Source organism: Sarcophilus harrisii, chromosome 3, assembly GCF_902635505.1.
Source record: "Sarcophilus harrisii chromosome 3, mSarHar1.11, whole genome shotgun sequence".
NCBI classification, from domain to species: Eukaryota; Metazoa; Chordata; class Mammalia; order Dasyuromorphia; family Dasyuridae; genus Sarcophilus; species Sarcophilus harrisii.
In genome coordinates, this window is record NC_045428.1 from 177,111,713 (window position 1) to 177,128,807 (window position 17,095).

General features: G+C 35.1%; 1 protein-coding gene across 3 annotated transcripts in view; it reads right to left on the reverse strand.

Moving 5' to 3' along the window:
• Positions 1-17,095, reverse strand: part of IL1R2 (interleukin 1 receptor type 2) — a 44,919-nt gene that overhangs the window by 15,693 nt on the left and 12,131 nt on the right. For 2 of the 3 annotated variants that reach the window (XM_012547113.3, XM_003766711.4), the window contains exons 2-4: positions 7,130-7,254; positions 5,438-5,693; positions 778-958 (exon numbers count right to left, since the gene is read on the reverse strand). In XM_012547113.3, the coding sequence (XP_012402567.1) occupies positions 778-958; positions 5,438-5,693; positions 7,130-7,254 (562 nt within the window). Of the gene's footprint in view, positions 1-777; positions 959-5,437; positions 5,694-7,129; positions 7,255-8,037; positions 8,110-17,095 lie in introns of all 3 variants that reach the window. The other variant, XM_031958812.1, reaches the window with a different exon arrangement.

The window sequence follows — 17,095 nt, forward strand, 5'->3', positions numbered from 1 at the left end:
CATATTGAAAATCATCTTTCCCATAGGATTTTTCCTTCTGATTGATCCATTTTTAACAAGGATATTCAAGCTAATCATGTCTTCATTTCTCTCCAGACTTTTTCTACAATAATCCTATACTGACTAGATACCTTCATTTTATATGATTATTTCACCATTGAAATTAAAATCTGCTGAAAGCAAAGGCTGTCTCTTTTTCTTTTTGTGTCTGTATTGCCAACACTCTGCATAGTTAATTGACCAAGCACTTATTCATTTTTTTCTCTCTTTTTTTGTGAAGATAAATTTATTTTATGATTTAGGGTTTGTTTATTCATTTCTAAAACTGTTTGGCATTCTTTCTTTAAACTTTTTTTAATTATGAACTTAATCACCTTTAACCACAAAAATTTCAGTAAACAAAGAATTTATTATAACACCTTTTTTATGTTGTAGATGTGGATGCTTTAAAAAAACATGTTAAATACATCTTTTCTAATTTAAAGGCAGGGGTTAAATTAAACTCTGATCAACCACAGTGCTTTATTTTGGAGTACTGATTCTTACCTCCATTGCCTAACCCACTTTCCTCCAAGCTCTTACCCATCCTCCCTAAATAAGGAAACTTATTTAGTCTTTATGGATTGTTTAAATGTAGTTTTTTTCAAGAATTAGGAATATAAAAGTTAATGCAAAAGGATGGGAAGTATTATCCTGTGACTAGCAATACAATGGACTGACATTCCAACCTAATCATATGATACTTAATAGATGAAATATGATTTTAGGGATACATACCTTATACCATTTTATTTCTGTTTTATTTCTGTCTTGTATAAAATTTTTTATTTCAGGGCAAACTAGATATCCAGGACCTGATGTGACTAGAACTTGACGATAGGAAATGTATTGCAGAGATGCTTCTGACTTCTTAAAGACCTTTAACTCAACAGACCTTGTGGCACAATAAGATGCATTCCTGTAAAAAGTGGACATATGATATTTTGTTATATCATATTGTTCGGGACAAATACACCTACCCAAAATGAGTACTCAGGAATTGCTCCAAATGATGTATAGAAAGAATTTATTAGAATCTCGAGAAGCAGACCATCCTGACCTGTGAGCTCAAAAGAACAATAAAAATGCCCAAAGGAGGAGAGTCATTCCCTTGAAAATGTTCACAGCTTTTATACATTTCAGACAAAGAACCCCCCAAATCCCACCTTTTATATGTTGTGATTGGTCACATAAGTCTCTATTCCACTAGTTGATCAGGAGAATGCAGTAAATAAGGTGATGTATAGCTTCTTCGGCCACATATACTTTTTAGTGCCTTCTTTGGGCAATGGAATGTAGTCCAGGCTTATCTAAAATTCCGTGACTCCAGAGAGGCCGAATATGAGGCCTTAAGGCTTCAATCAATTTAGCTAAGAGTCTCTGATCAATGTGTGCTTAATCTGTAAATTCTTCACCTTTCCACACAATATGAATTTAGAAGGAATGCCAAGAGAAAGAACAGTATAGTTAAAAAAAGCATTGAATCAAAAGACCTGTATTCAATTTCAGGTTCCACTATTTACCAATTATGGGAATTCCTAATTTAAGGGATATGGGAATATCCCTGCTCTTTCTAATTATAGTGTCTCTCTCAGCCTGTTTCTACATCCAAAAAGAAGTCATAATAATTGTTCAATCTCATTTATGAAGTTATCAAATTGATCAAATGAAATAATACATAGGAAGGTACTGTCTATATAAAAGCCTATGGTAACATAAGATTATATGTTAAATTACATGGCATGCATAATATTGAATGTACTATCAATACATTGAGTTTAATGTGGCATACATTTGCATAGGTTTTATCATTTATAAATTATTTACATTTAAAAATAATAATCAAAATAGAGAATTTAACATCACAAGTAATTTTTCCATGTGTCAAAGGAGATACCATTGAAAAATTCTGCTTTTCTTCCGACTAGAAAAAAACTTAAAAGTCATTTAGTCAAGTTACAGACACTCCCTCTCCTAAACAAGTAAGGAGGATATAGGTGTATATTTGTATATAAATGTTATATCTATATTATATAAATATATGTGTGTATAAATGAATATACATGAATATTGTGAAATGAATATATTCATTTATCTATATAACATATAGATATTTACATCTATTATAGATATATGTATATATATTATAAAGATATTTGTTTATGTCTACATTGTACAGATATGTGTGTATTTGTCTATATGATATAGCCACATATATCTACATTATAGATATATGTGTCTATGTGTGAATATATCTATTATATAGAAATGTGTATATAGATATGTAGATCTACATTACACAGATATATGTGTACATATGTATCTGTATATATATATATATATATATATATATATATATATATATACACACACACACATTATATGGATACGTATATATGCATAACAGGTATATGTGTATGTGTATACATTTATCTATATGTGGTATATACTTGCTAAAATAATTGTATCTTCCCCTCCCCAACTCCAAATTACCCAATTTTCTTGACTAGAGAAGTAATGGCTTTCCCAGATAGTCTAAACATTATAGGCTCAGACCAAGGGTCTTTATTTACACAATCCTAAATCCTAACTCAGTTTTCTGAAACATCATCTATATCAATTTCCCACATTTGTTAGCCAGCCCAGCATTTCAGGGAATGAGCCTGGAAAAAATAACAAAAACAGCAATAACAACAAAAAACCTCATTTCTGTAAAACAAATGGCTTGGTCAATTACAGGTCCATTAAAAAAAAAAAAGTTGCCAGCACCCTGAGTAGCAGGAGAGCAAGCCTTCTTGCTTGAAACATATTCAAATAGGTAACTTCTGTTTGAATTCCTATTTATTAAAACAAACAAACATTAAAAGCAAAAATTATCACTTGGTGTTAGGCATTCTCTTAACAGAATAATTTTTAAATTATGCTAAATAAGTGCCTCATTAACACACATCTTAACTTTTGGAGCAGGTTCCTTTCTTATTCAATTATCATCTGTTTGGGAAAATTCTCTTGCATTGAGAATATCCTCTGTAATAGTTCTTAATCATTTTTTGTACCTCTTTGGCAATCAAGATTCTAGAGAAACTTATGAAGCCTTATGTTTCTAAGTACATAAAATAAAATACATAAAATTTCAAAGGAGATTATATTGAAATAGTTAATTATTAAAATTTATTTTTAACTCACATACCCCAGGTTATAAATCCCAAAAATAATTAAGAAAGGGTTAAATCTTGGAATCAAGTTTCAATAAGATTTGAAACTTATCTCAGACTTCTATATAATCATGTGCAAGACTCTTCATTATTTTATGTCTCAATTTATTCATCTATAAAATGAGGTTAAATAATAGGCCTAGTGTCTACTCCCACAAGACTGTTATGGAGATCAAATAAGATAATGGATCTAAACTGCTTTGCAAATACTAAAACATTCTCTCTTCTTGCTATGCCCTGAATAAAATTATAATGGCCACTCTTGCCAATAGGACTGAGAGAATCGAGTCAGAAAAGAAGCCTTGACATACCATTGAGTCATAAAACTCCAGGTGTCTTATCTCAATCTTTGCTGGAATAATTCCCCCTCCATTTGAGTGTTGCCCCTCACCTTCCTGTCTGCTGCCCTCAACCTTCTTATCTTGACTCTCATCCTGGTAGGATTACATTATGATGCTTTCCTGGAACTATGACTTATCTGCTCACCCAGTATCCTTGCCTCCCTGCCTTTGTTTCCCCTATAGCTGAAGTCCTATAAAAGTTTCCTGCATTAGTTGCTCACCCCTGAATGCTTTGAGACAAGAGTCCCATGCAGCTGGCTAGCTTCAGCTAAAATTCTCCCCAATTAATTTATTAAAAACCAATTACCTCAGTTTCTCCGGCATTATATTCTCTCCCCAAATCCTACATGCTTATGCATCTGTCTTGTTCTAATTTGTGTTATATTTATTGCATTAACCTTATCATTCTAATTAGACTGCAAACTCCCTGAAGGCAGAGATCACAGCCCATTTTTCATCTTTGTTGCCACAGCATATAAATGACCCAGTGTCCACCATATATTAAAGTTTAATAAAGAACCAAATTGTGTTAAGCATTTCTATGTAACTCCCAAGAGGGTTTTTACATCATTTATCCTATCAGAAGAGAAAGAGAACTGGAGCTGGAAGAGATATGGAGAAAGAAGAATATCCAAAAAGTGAAAGTGAGGGACTCCTATGTTAAAGTTCTGCTTAATCAATCAATAAACAATTATTAAGTGCCTGCTATGTGCTAGGACAAATATGTGATGCAGAGAAAAAAGCTCCAGGCTTGAAGTCAAAAAGACCTGAATCTTCAAACAATAGCTATATAACCCTGTAAGTCATTTAATCTTGTTTGCCCCAGTTTCCTATCTGTAAAATGACCTTGAGAAGGAATAGCAAACCACTCCAGTAACTTGGCCAAGAAAATCCTAAATGAAGTCACAGAGTCAGACACACCCCAAAACAACTGACCAACAATAACTACGTGCCAGGCATTGTGGGTACAAAACAAAAAATTGGAAAAAGTCACTGCCCTCGAGACCTGACATAATACCTAAGGCAGGTTTTCTCTAGAATCAGATTTTTCAAGAGAACTCGAAGGAAGAGCAATGTGCCAGTTTGCTGAAATAAGGGGAGTCATTTGTTAAAATAATAGAGCAGGAGGCAGTGTTAAAGTAGTAGATCAAGAACTTCCTCAAGAATCTGAAAAATATTCCACTTCAAAATCTGACCAGGAAAGATAAGAAAAACCACAGTGAGTTATTTTCACATCACATGGCAGCTTAGGGAGAAAAACAAGCTGACAGAGAGGTCTGTAGAAATTGGGGGTGCTGTTGTTTTGGCCTTCATTCTTTTTTTTTAAATTATTTAATAGCCTTTTATTTACAGGATATATGCATGGGTAACTTTACAGCATTAACAATTGCCAAACCTCTTGTTCCAATTTTTTCACCTCTTACCTCCCACCCCCTCCCCCAGATGGCAGGATTGGCCTTCATTCTTGAAGAGGACCATGACATCAGGGAGGTGATGCCATGTCATGCAAGTGAATTGGATTTAAATGAGGTAGCAAGGTCACCTGCCTCACTTTCCCCTCCAGAGCAATTGAAGCAAAAAAAAATCTCCTTTTTCACCTAATCAAATACATATAAATATATATTTGAGTCAACTGGGATCCAAACAATGGCCAAATGGACTTGGCCTAGGACCTGTTGGTGATCAATTAGAATCAGATTTTGGTTTAAGGCCTGATCTTTAAGAAAGAAATCAAAACTGGGAATACTCAACACACACACACACACACACACACACACACACACAATACATCCATTTCCCCGACTCAATTCCTACTACCATCACTTCTCACAAAGTTCCTACCTAAGAGTACAAATGTAAGTTCCTGTGTCCTCCAATGATGCTGGCAAAATCCAAAGATCATCGTTGTCCATCCATATTCTTCCTGATTTGCTGGTTCCTAGTAAAGTCTTGTCAGAATCATTTTTATGCCATGATAGGTTGTAGTGGAGGCTGAAGAAGATCTTGTTGTGGAGTTTTGGAAAGGGGGTGTTCAGGATGACAGGCTCTCCTTCTACCATGAATCTTTTAAAATGCTTGCCAAGATGTAGGCAATTTTCTATGGTCAAAAGGGTCAGAAAGGTCACAGTTAGACTTTGATTCTTGCACCCATGAATAAGCAACAGTGGAAAGAACTCTGAATTTGGAGTCAGGGTTCGTGGGTTTAAAGTCTTCGTCTGCCATTGACTAATTTAATTTTTTTTTTCAGTTTTGAATTCTTTCTTTCCTCCCTTTCTTCTCAAGGCTCTTCTACTGAATATAACCTCCTTGATGGCAGAGACCATTTTAAATTTATTTTTGTATCCCTAGCATCCAACAATTCCCCACACATAGCATTTGCCTAATGTGGGTTTGTTGAAGTGGTTAAAATCACCAAGTTATATCTTGACCCTAGACATTCTCTCTGACTGTTCCCCCCTCCAACCATTCACCTCCATGACTTTTTTGAAATTCCAACCAAAGTCTCACAATTTACAAGAAGCTTTCCCCATTCTTCTTAATTCTAGTGCCTTCTCTCTGTTAATTATTACCCATTTATCCTGTATATAGCTTGGTTTTGTATATATTTGTTTATACTTTGTCTCTACCATCAGATTGTAAATTACTTAAGGGTGTAGAATATCTTTTGCTTCTTTCCGTATTCCCAGAATTTAACACGGTTAATTTAACTTAGTGCCTGGCATTTGGTAGATACTTTAAATAAATGTTTATTGAATTTAATTGAATTGAATTTCCCCCCTCTGATGATCAATTTCCTTTGGGTTCAATCCTCATCTGTAAAATGAAGGGGTTGGGATCCCTTCTACTTCAAAATCTATAGCCACAGATTTCTAAAATATAACATATTGATTATATCTAGACCAAGGGCAATTCAATCAGTCTTTAAAAAATAAACAAGTGTTCTATCATTTCGAAGAGGAAAAATGACAAAGTCAGTTTAATCTGATAAAACTAAAAATAGCCAGCTGATCTGATTATCTTCTCCATGTGTCCTCTCCTGATTTCCCTCAATCAGAAGGGATTCCTCCCTCTATGAATTTTCGGACACTTGGTTTGTACCTCTCATGTACTTCTACATTCTTTGTTCTTTCCACTCTGTGTATTCAAGTTCCTTGGAATATGCCTTTACCTTTGTGGCCTTAGCATCTAGCATGGTACCTGGTATATAGAAGGAACTTGATAAATGTTTGCTAATTGATTGACTGAGTACATATCTTTTCCCTATCTGCAAGGATAATGAAGGTGGGGGGGGGCGCGGTATAGTGTGATTTATATCATTGGATCCTCATTAGGATCTAGGATAATGCTTTGACACATAGTAGGCCATCAATAAACATTTCTTGCACTGGATTTGGCTACTGAATTAAATTGACTATATTTTACTTTTTTCAGTTGGTATCATATATATATATTTGTGTGTGTGTGTGTGTGTGTGTGTACATATACATATATGCAGACAAACTATTTTCACTCATCAGATTTGGGATTTTTTACCTGTGCTTTTCTTGGGTTGAATGCTGTTTGCAGAAACATTCTCTGACAATACACAGAAAAAGAAGAAAAATCCAAGTAATTTCTGAAGGCAGAAAACTGAAATCTGAGGTCCGGTACCTAGAAATCTAGAAAAAGTGAAAAAGGTCACACAAGAAATCACAAGCCAACCAAAGAGTTGTGCATATCTACTGAAGCAATATTACAAAAAAAGCTCTGGAATACTGTAAAACTGGTTATTAACTAATGAGAGACTAAACCAAAAGATCTCTTGGGACCTATATAAATTTAGAACTGAAAGGGAGTTTAAAGGACAAGCTCTTCATTTTATAAATGAGGAGATCTGAGAGGAGGTAAAGTGCCCACAGATCAAACTTTGACTCCAAACCCATTATTCATACTACTGCACAAAGAGATACTCAGCATTTGCAATAGTTCAAAATGTCTAGATCTCTTCAGTGCAAACACTCCTTTTATCAATACGTATGAGACAGGAGTATGCTGGGCTTGGGGTCAGGAAGACCTGAGTTCAAATCCAGACTCAGACTGGGAAGTCACTTACCCTTTGTTTGTCTCTGTTTCCTCATCTGCAAAATGGAGACAGTAATAGCCCCTACTATCTAAAGATGAGTTTTTGTCCAGATCAAATAAAATAAAAAACTGTGAAGTGCTTTGCACAGTGCTTGGCACATAGTACATGCCATGTAAATGTTAACTATTATGATGATGATGATGGTTATTCTATATCTCAGGAGAGAATAATCCAGGGAAAGCCATAGCCAATAAAATTGTTGACATTATCTGGTCCTCAGATGGCAGTCATGTAGTCTACCAGCAGCCAGGCCAATCCTTGAAGTCATTCTGTCTTTGTTTCTCCTATCTTTGAGCTGCCAGAGTCTCTAACAACTCACCATCACTTCCACATTTCAGAGGAGATGTAAGTCCAGAATGTTCAACACATGGTTAAAACATGGCTTCATTTTCTGCCAGAAGAGAACCCAAATTTAGATTGAGGACAAAAGTCGATCACTGTCCATCAGATTTAGTTTGCAGTCATGTCCAGCTTTGGAAAGAATAGTGAGTGTTTCCACAGAAGGACATTTGTTGTGACCGGTAATGGCTTTTGCCTTCATTTTTGAAGAGGACCAAAATGACATTACTATGTTAGAATTGAGCTATAGTGTGTTCAATTGTGGCTGATAAGACAAATATGAACTCATAATGTTCTGTCACAGGCTGGACATAAAAAGTCCCTGTCAACATTTGGAAGGGGAGCTTCACTAACTTTACACATCTTGTAATTTGGGTACATATTGGCCAGCACTTTAGGCTCATGGATTTCAGGTCCATTTATCTTTACTTTTTATAGAATTCCATCCCACCATGAGATAGCCTGAAAGGTCTTGGAGAAATAGCACATTAGAATGTAAGCTTCTATAGGGCAGGAAATAGTTCCTATTTTTAAAAATTTTCTCTTTACATCCCAATAGGCATTTGATAAATTAAGTTTCTTCAGTTCCCTAAATCTAGGACACAGTCTCCTCAGATCATAGTAAGCAGCAATGCTGATTCTCCAGAAAAATCCTAGAAGGTGTCCTAGGAAGTAAGGAAATTAGTGAAGTTAAAGAAATATAGTGACTTCCTAGAGTCAATGGTATCCCAGAAGCAAGGCTCAAAGCAACTGCCACTCTAAATCATGGTGAGTAGAAGAAAAGTGTGTTGGAATGAATAATTTCAGATGACAAAACTAGAAATTTGGAAGGAAGAAATCTATGATGGAACTTTGCTTCAAGAATGGTCAACACATGTCAAGAGTTTGATACAATTTAATAGACATTTATGAAGTGGACTAGTGGAAAGATTAACAGCTCTAGGGAAGAAGACATGGATTCAAATTCTGCCTCTGATATTTACTACCTGCATAATTTTAGGCAAGTCACTTAAACTCCTTAAGGTCTCAGTTTCCATATCTATAAAATGAAAATTTTATAGATAAATAAAAATATGGTCTTGGAGATTTCCAGATCTAAGTCTGGAAGTAGATCTAAGTAGAAGACATATTCTAGGATTTAGGGGTTCAATGATAAAATAAAATGCAGATCTGCCATCAAAAGAAAGCTAAATGGTGCAATGGATAGAGTGTCAGACTCATCTTTCTGAATTAAAATCTGGCTTCAGACACTAGCTACATGACTCTGGGCAAGTCATTTAATCCTGTTTGTCAGTTTCTTCATTTGTAAAATGAGCTGGAGAAGAAGATGGCAAACCAATATAGTATGTCTGCCAAGAGAAGCCCAAATGGGGTCTTGAAAAGTCAGACATGACTGAAAATGATTGCCAACAAAGAAATTACAGTCTGATTGGGAGAGATAACCATGATATCAGCAGAAATCTACACAAAATGGTAGCCAAAATTTGGCATTCCTGTAGGCTTAATAATTAGAATTTAGATAGCAGTTCTTAGGTACAAATATGAACCCACAGTGCTTAAAAAGCCTCTGTGTATTCATCTGATGATAAGATGACAGGTAAGAATGGTAGAAAGAGCTTTCAGAAACTTGTGTTCTAATCCTTGGTCTTAACTAATGAATGTCTGCTGAGAGATCAATTAACCAATGAACCAGCATGTATTAAATGTCTTCTAAATGGCAGGCATTATACTAAGCTCTGGGGATACAAAATAAAAATGAACTAGTCCCTCCTCTCAAGAAGCTTACATTCTGTCATCAAAACATAAAATCTTTGGATTTGTTCCTTTAAAAGATGAATGTTCTTAAGTTCTTTCCATGTATAATTCTCTTTCTTTATTATGCAACAAACAATAAATATTCAAAAGACCTGGGCTTGTCTTTTATATAACACAATTCCATACTTCTCTGGTTATATGATTAGTTCATTTTTTGTTTGCTTTGTTTTTTAAATAATGAATCACAAACATCTGGCCAAACCTAATGCTGACTAATTGGAGGCAGAGGTTGATCCAGACCAATAAAAGTCTATGTTTTGGAAAGTTTTAAAAGAAACATAGAGTAACAAGCTAGGATTAATAAAGCTTAGATTAGCTATGGTGATGAAGAAGGCCTAAGATTTTCTTTGGTAAATAGAGAACATGTTTATTATATTAATGGATGCTTTCCAAGTATTTAAAAAAATTTGTTTCCAAATTTATACACATCCTATGTGATTTTATAAGTTGTTCATTTCTTAAAATAGTCCCTTTTTTTAGTTGATAAAGCAATAAATAGAGTACAAATGTCACACACATGCAGTATGAATTAAGGAGATTGTGGTATAGTGGATTAGAGTGCCTGTACTCAGGTCAAGAAAACCTGAGTTCAAATCTGACATCAAACACTTATCTGCTGTGTGACCTTGGGCAAGTCACTCAACTGTAAAATAAGCTGGAAAAAAAAATGGCAAACCACTCCAGTCTCTTTGTCAAGAAAACTCCAAATAGGATCATGGAAAATTAGATAAGAAAGAAATGACCCCAAAACAAAAATTAATTAATTAATTTCCAAATTGCTGAGGAAAAGTACATTCTTTTCTGTCAACTAGACAATTTCCCAATAGACTCACAAGAGGTTCCCAAAAAGGCGGCAAGGTTTAGAGAATATAATATAGGGAACCAGGACTGAATCTTCCCTCAAACATCTATCAGCCATGTGACCATGGGCAGAGAGCTTCAACTGACTCATTTGTGAAGGGAAATATAATTCTTACAGCTTGTTGTGAAGAAAGTACTTGGTAGACATCAAATAAGATACAAATGTGAATTATATGTTATTTCTGGTATGACTGGAATATGTCACTAAATGAAGAAGAAACAGGAGGAGGGAGAGGAGAAAAGGAGAAAGAAAGAAGTAGGGAAGGGTGGGTGGACCTCTGAGATACTGTGTGACAACTCATTAACTTCTCAGTAATTTCTGCTCTAGCTAACTCTTTAACCCTTGTAAATTGAAAAGAAAGTGCCAATCTGCACTAATAGCATTAAGTTTCTTCAACTAGAATCCCATATAGACAAACAGATAGACAGATGAAATGACAGACAGATGAATGGATAGATAAATCAACAAAAAGATAGAAACAAAAAGAGACATAAACAAGAATTCCATTTCTTTAGCTAAAAATCATTCAAACTCACAGTGGTAAACACAAATCACTTTGTTTCTTTTTGCTTGCTAATGAAAATTCATCTCCCTTATTGCTATTTTGAACAGTTAATTTTCCTTAGAAAGTATATTCTTTGAGGACCAAGACAATTTTTCACACTATCTTATTAACCCCAGCTCCTGGTTTAGTGTTTTGTCCACAACAGGTGTTTAATATTTATTTTTGCTTAATTGAATTTAGATGAATTGGTGTCCTTCCCAACCAATGCTAATTTTGAGTGAATATGCACTTTCTGTAAACTCAGTCTGTTCTTATGAGTCAAAAATGCTTTTACTGAAAATTAACCATAGCATACAAGAGAGAAGCAGACTCCAGGATTTAATTCACACCTCACATGGGAGCAAAAAATTATGGTTTTTTTTTTTTCCCTTTCGTGCTATGTGTCACAGTGGCAATAAATTATTCTGTTGTATTACAGGATGTGTTGCAAGGGCTGAATTCTGAAAGCTCAACTTTGTTGTAGTTACCTCATGTTGTTAACACGAACATAGTTAACTATTTTGGAGAAACATCTTAATCTAATTAGTAAGATGCTGGCTGTTCTCTGAAATCACTGTTTTTCAGTCACGTGTGACTCTTTGTGTCCCCATTTTAGGTTTTCTTGGCAAAGATTACATTTTTTTTTAATTGCCATTTTTTTCTCTAGCTGCAGAAACTGAAGCAAACAGGGCAAAGTGATTTACCCAAATTATGCAGCTAATAACTATCTTCACTGGATTTGAATTCATGGAAAAGCCAAAGCAATCAGCTACCTACTTTCAATGGATATGCCACAGTTCTGGCATCAGAAAATCTGCATTTAAATTCAAATGAATTCTTAAGACTTAAGTTAACTAGTCTGTCAAATGAGGAAGTCAGATTTCTAGTCCTCCAAGCTTGAAACCTGTGTTATCTTTGACTCTTCCCTCTCCCTTTTCTTCTCCATCTAAGCGACTCTTCCCTCTCCTTCCTCTTCTCCATCTAACCAGTTACTAAAGTGTGTGAATTCTGCCTCTAAATATTTCCATCTATTTTTTCTATTATTATTCCCACTGCCTTAGCATAGACCTTATCATTCATTTAGACTACATCACAGCCACTTCCTAAATGATCTCTTTCCCTCCAGTTTCTCCTCTTACCATTCCATCCTTCACACTTGTCACATTTACCTTCCAAGTACATCAAAAAATGCTGTATTCTTGAAAGTTCACATAAGCATGCAAATCTGGCACATTCTACCAAAAACTCAAAAGGCTTGACATTCCAAGGAATCTACAAATGTTTATTACTATATAATAAGAAATATGCTAGAGCCAGCTCCTACTGACCCTCAAAGGTATGTTGTTAAATTTCCAGTGTCAACATTTACAACTAATAAGCACATGCCACAAATCAGGGCTTGATGTGTAGTTCTGTTAATTGTCTAGATCAAAGGTATCAAATATTATCAGACTAAACCAGATTAAAATGTAATTGGAAAATATTTAACAAAATAACATAGATCATAGATAATGTTGATGTGTGCTACCTACTTGTACAAGTCCCTATGGTTTAGTGGCCTTATTTCTTTTTAACACCACTAGTATAGATTTAAGAAAGAAAAATATTATTAAAATGTAGGTTAAACTTAAGTACTTTTTTCCAAAAAGAAAAAAAAAGTAGCCCTCTAAACTTCCAGCTTAAAACAAAAACTAAAATAAATGAACAAACAGACAAACAAAACCAAAGCTGAGAAAAAGGTCTTCAGCTTGTTGGCATTGATGAGTTAGCTATATTTGCATAGATGAAAGAACACTCCCATCATTAAAAGCCTGGAATGAGAGTCAAAGGACTCTAATTGTGGAGGAAATTCAATGAGTTCCCAGCTGTCTATGTTATGAGTGATTATTGTCTCAATTGCAACATAAGAGAGGTATGGTATATTCGTGCAAAAGTACCCAGCCCTTGGATGATTGTAGTTAGAGAACCAACCAGGGTATTAAAAGCTGACTTTTGAGTCATGGAGTAGATGTAGCAAGCAGGTCACCTTGGTGGTTAGTTGTTGAATAAACAGAGAAGGGGTTCTCCATAATTTTTATTACATGGAGCACCTTGTTAGCCAAATGAAACTTGTAGTATACTTCTTAGGATAATGTTTTTAAAAGCATAAAGTAATATACCACTATGCTATACTAAGAAAATCAATTATATTGAAATAGTTATCAAAAATTATTATTTTTTAAGTTTATAGGCTCTCAGATTAAGAATTTCTGGGATAAAGAGGATATAGTGATGGATAGATAGTGATACTGTGAGCCATACAGTCTTTGAATCTCATGGCTCCATCAAAACATCCAAACAATAATCAGAACAGTCATAATTATATTATCATTTATATGGTACTTTTAGTTTGCAGAGAATTTTACATGTATTCTCTCATTTGATTCTCCTAACAATTCTGTAAGATGAATGGTATTATTATCCTGATTTTACAGATAATGAAACTGTCTTTCAAAGAGATTGAGATTTACCTAAAATCACAACTGTTAGTAAGTATCTAAAGCTGGATTCAAACTCAAATCTTCTTTATTCTAATTTCACACTCTCTCTACAACACCAAATCCATGCAAATATTGAACTACAAGAATGCTCAGGTTGGATTGTGTCCCCTTTTACTCAAAAATCTTTAGTAGGTATACACCTGTCAGATTGGCTATGACCGGAAAAGATAATGAGGAATATTGGAAGGAATGCAGAAAAACTGGGACATTGATGCATTGTTGGTGGAGCTGTGAACAGATCCAACCATTCTGGAGAGCAATTTGGAACTATGCTCAAAAAGTTACCAAACTGTGCATACCCTTTGATGCAGCAGTGCTACTACTGGGCTTATATCCCAAAGAGATATTAAAGAAGGAAAAGGGACCTGTATGTGCAAGAATGTTTGTGATAGTCCTTTTTGTAGTGGCTAGAAACTGGAAACTGAATGGATATCCATCAATTGGAGAATGGTTGGGTAAATTGTGGTATATGACTGTTATGTAATATTGTTGTTCTGTAAGAAATGACCAGCAGGATGATTTCAGAAAGGCCTGGAGAGACTTACATGAACTCATGCTGAATGAAATGAGCAGAACCAGGAGATCATTATATACTTCAACAATAATACTATATGAGAATATATTCTGATGGAAATGGATATCTTCAACAATGAGAAGATCCAATTCAGTTCCAATTGATCAATGATGGACAGAATCAGCTGCACACAGAGAAAGAACATTGGGAAATGAATGTGGACTACTTGTATTTTTGTTTTTCTTCTCAGGTTATTTTTACCTTCTGAATCCGATATTTCTTGTGCAACAAGAGAACTGTACAGATCTGTACACATATATAGTATTTAAGATATACTTCAACATGTTTAACATGTATGAGACTGCCTGCCATCTAGGGGAGGGGGTAGAGGGAGGGAAGGGAAAAGTTGGAACAGAAGTGAGTGCAAGGGATAATATTGTAAAAATTACCTATGCATATGTTCTGTCAATAAAAAGCTATAATAATAAAAACCTTTAGTGGGATTCTTTTTGCCTAAGAATAAGTCCACACTCAGCCTGGCATTTCATTTAATGCCCTTTGTAACCTGGTACTTTTTTGCCTTTCTAGTCTTCCATTTATTGCTTTCCTCCTTCTGGTTTCAGCTCTGACAAAACTGGGCTATTTTCCCTGAGCATCCATTACTTTCATATCACTGAATTTTCTTGGCTCAACTTCTTGGCTCAGAGATGAGATAGTCTCCGAGAATCCTTCTAGCTCTAACTTATAATGTTATGATCCTATTGATGAAGCCCTGAGAATGTGGGAGAGGTTTGCAGAGAGAGAACTGAAGTATTGATGGAAATACTCCCTGAGCCAAACAGGGAAGAGCACCATTGGGGATTAAACTTTATAGCCCCACCTTGCTGTGTCCAGCCAGAAATCCAAGTTATGTTAAACTCTGAGGTTATATATCCCCTATAAATCTGTCTATGGCCCACTCCGTCTTTGCTGAATCCCTTTTGGGTTATATAGCCTGTCATGACGCCACATACTATCTTTCTCCACACCACTTCCCCATGCCACAGTGGTATCTCTTCTCTCATTTCCTCATCATACTTCATGGTCTCTTTCTCCTTACAACTAACAAACTCTTTTATGGTGCTAAATACTTTTTAGAGTTTAGCCTGCCAGCTGAGGACATACTCCAACTTCATGGGATGTTCCCTTTGTTCTGGTTAATTGTGAGTTCCCTAGGGAACTCATTGTTAATTGTTATGTGATCTCCCAACTCTATTTTGTTTTTCCATTTCTGAAAAAATTTGCCCTCCAACTTCTCTTCAATTTTTGAATCTATAGAGTCTAAATCTGTGATTTCATTGATATCGGGAACTCTCAGATAAAGAAACTTCCCCTACAAATGCAAAGTTGTACCTTCTTATCTTAGAAGACTGCTGAGGTCACAGACATTAGGTGATTTGCTCAAGGCCTCACAATTGATTTATATCAGATGAGATTTGACTCAGATCCGCCTAACTCCCAGATTGGCTGTCTGCTATACCACACTTCCTCTTTCAGATCCTGTGTATTCTCTAAAAGTGAGCCCACTTATCATTACTTTAACTCCTGGAATTACCAGACCTCCTGTCAGGCAAGAAGTTCATTTCCATGTCCTCCAAGTCTCATTGTATTTTCCTGACAAATAGCATATCTATGAAGTAATTATTCTTCAATTCCCTGGTCTCTGTGCTTATCATAATGATCTGAACATAGTAGGTACTTAATACGTGATATTGAATGGATGAACAAAGAGGCTTTGATTCTGAAAGGCCACAGGATCAGTAGGAAATGTTATTACATATTCTTTAGAATTTAATTTCCCAGTCACTAAATATATTTTGGAAATTGGAATGAGTGAAGTTGATGGAATCTAAAATGTATTTCCACCATAAAGAACCTTACACTAGAGTATAAGCAAAGATTACTGTCCATGCAAAGGAAGTATTTAGCCCTGCTTCTGCTTGGGGCAGCTCAGGAAAGAGTTAATCTACCTCCTTTTTTCTCATTACCTCACTTCAATCATTTCAACCTCTCCTCAGTCCAAATTTCCAGTTTGTGTAACAAAGGAGTTAGCTCAAGTCCCCGTCCTCTCTAACAACATAATTAAAGTCATGTTGTTGATCATTCATGTCCAACTCCTCATGACCCCATTTGGGTTTTTTTTTTTTTTTTTGGCAGAGGTACCAGAGTAATTGTTTGTTATTTCTTTCTCCAGGTTATTTTACAGATTAGCAAACTGCAGCAGACAGGGTTCAGTGACTTGCCCAGGATCATATAGATGCATCTTTTTGATTCTAGGCCTGATATTTAGTTACTCCACTACAATCAACAGACATAGAACTAGAAGGAACCTCAGAAACCTTTCAATTGCCATTACATATGCTATTTCATTTAATCACCAACAATTCTGTGATGCAGGTGCTATTATTATCACCACTTCATAGATAAGGAAAAGGTTCAGTGACTTAGCCAAAATTTCATAGATGGGGGGAATATTTGAGGTAGGATTTGAACTCAGATCTTTCTAATTACAAATCTAGCATTCTTTTCACTGTATTACATAGTCTAATTATTAATAGCCTTAAATAAATCATTTAACCTTTCTCTGGGCTCGGTTTCCTGATCTATAAAATGAACAGAGTAGTCTGGGTTAATTTAACCTTTAATGATTAATTAAACCTTCAGTGTTTTAACACTGAACTCACCCCTCACAACTTTAGAGAATGTAAATCAAGTTGCATTTCT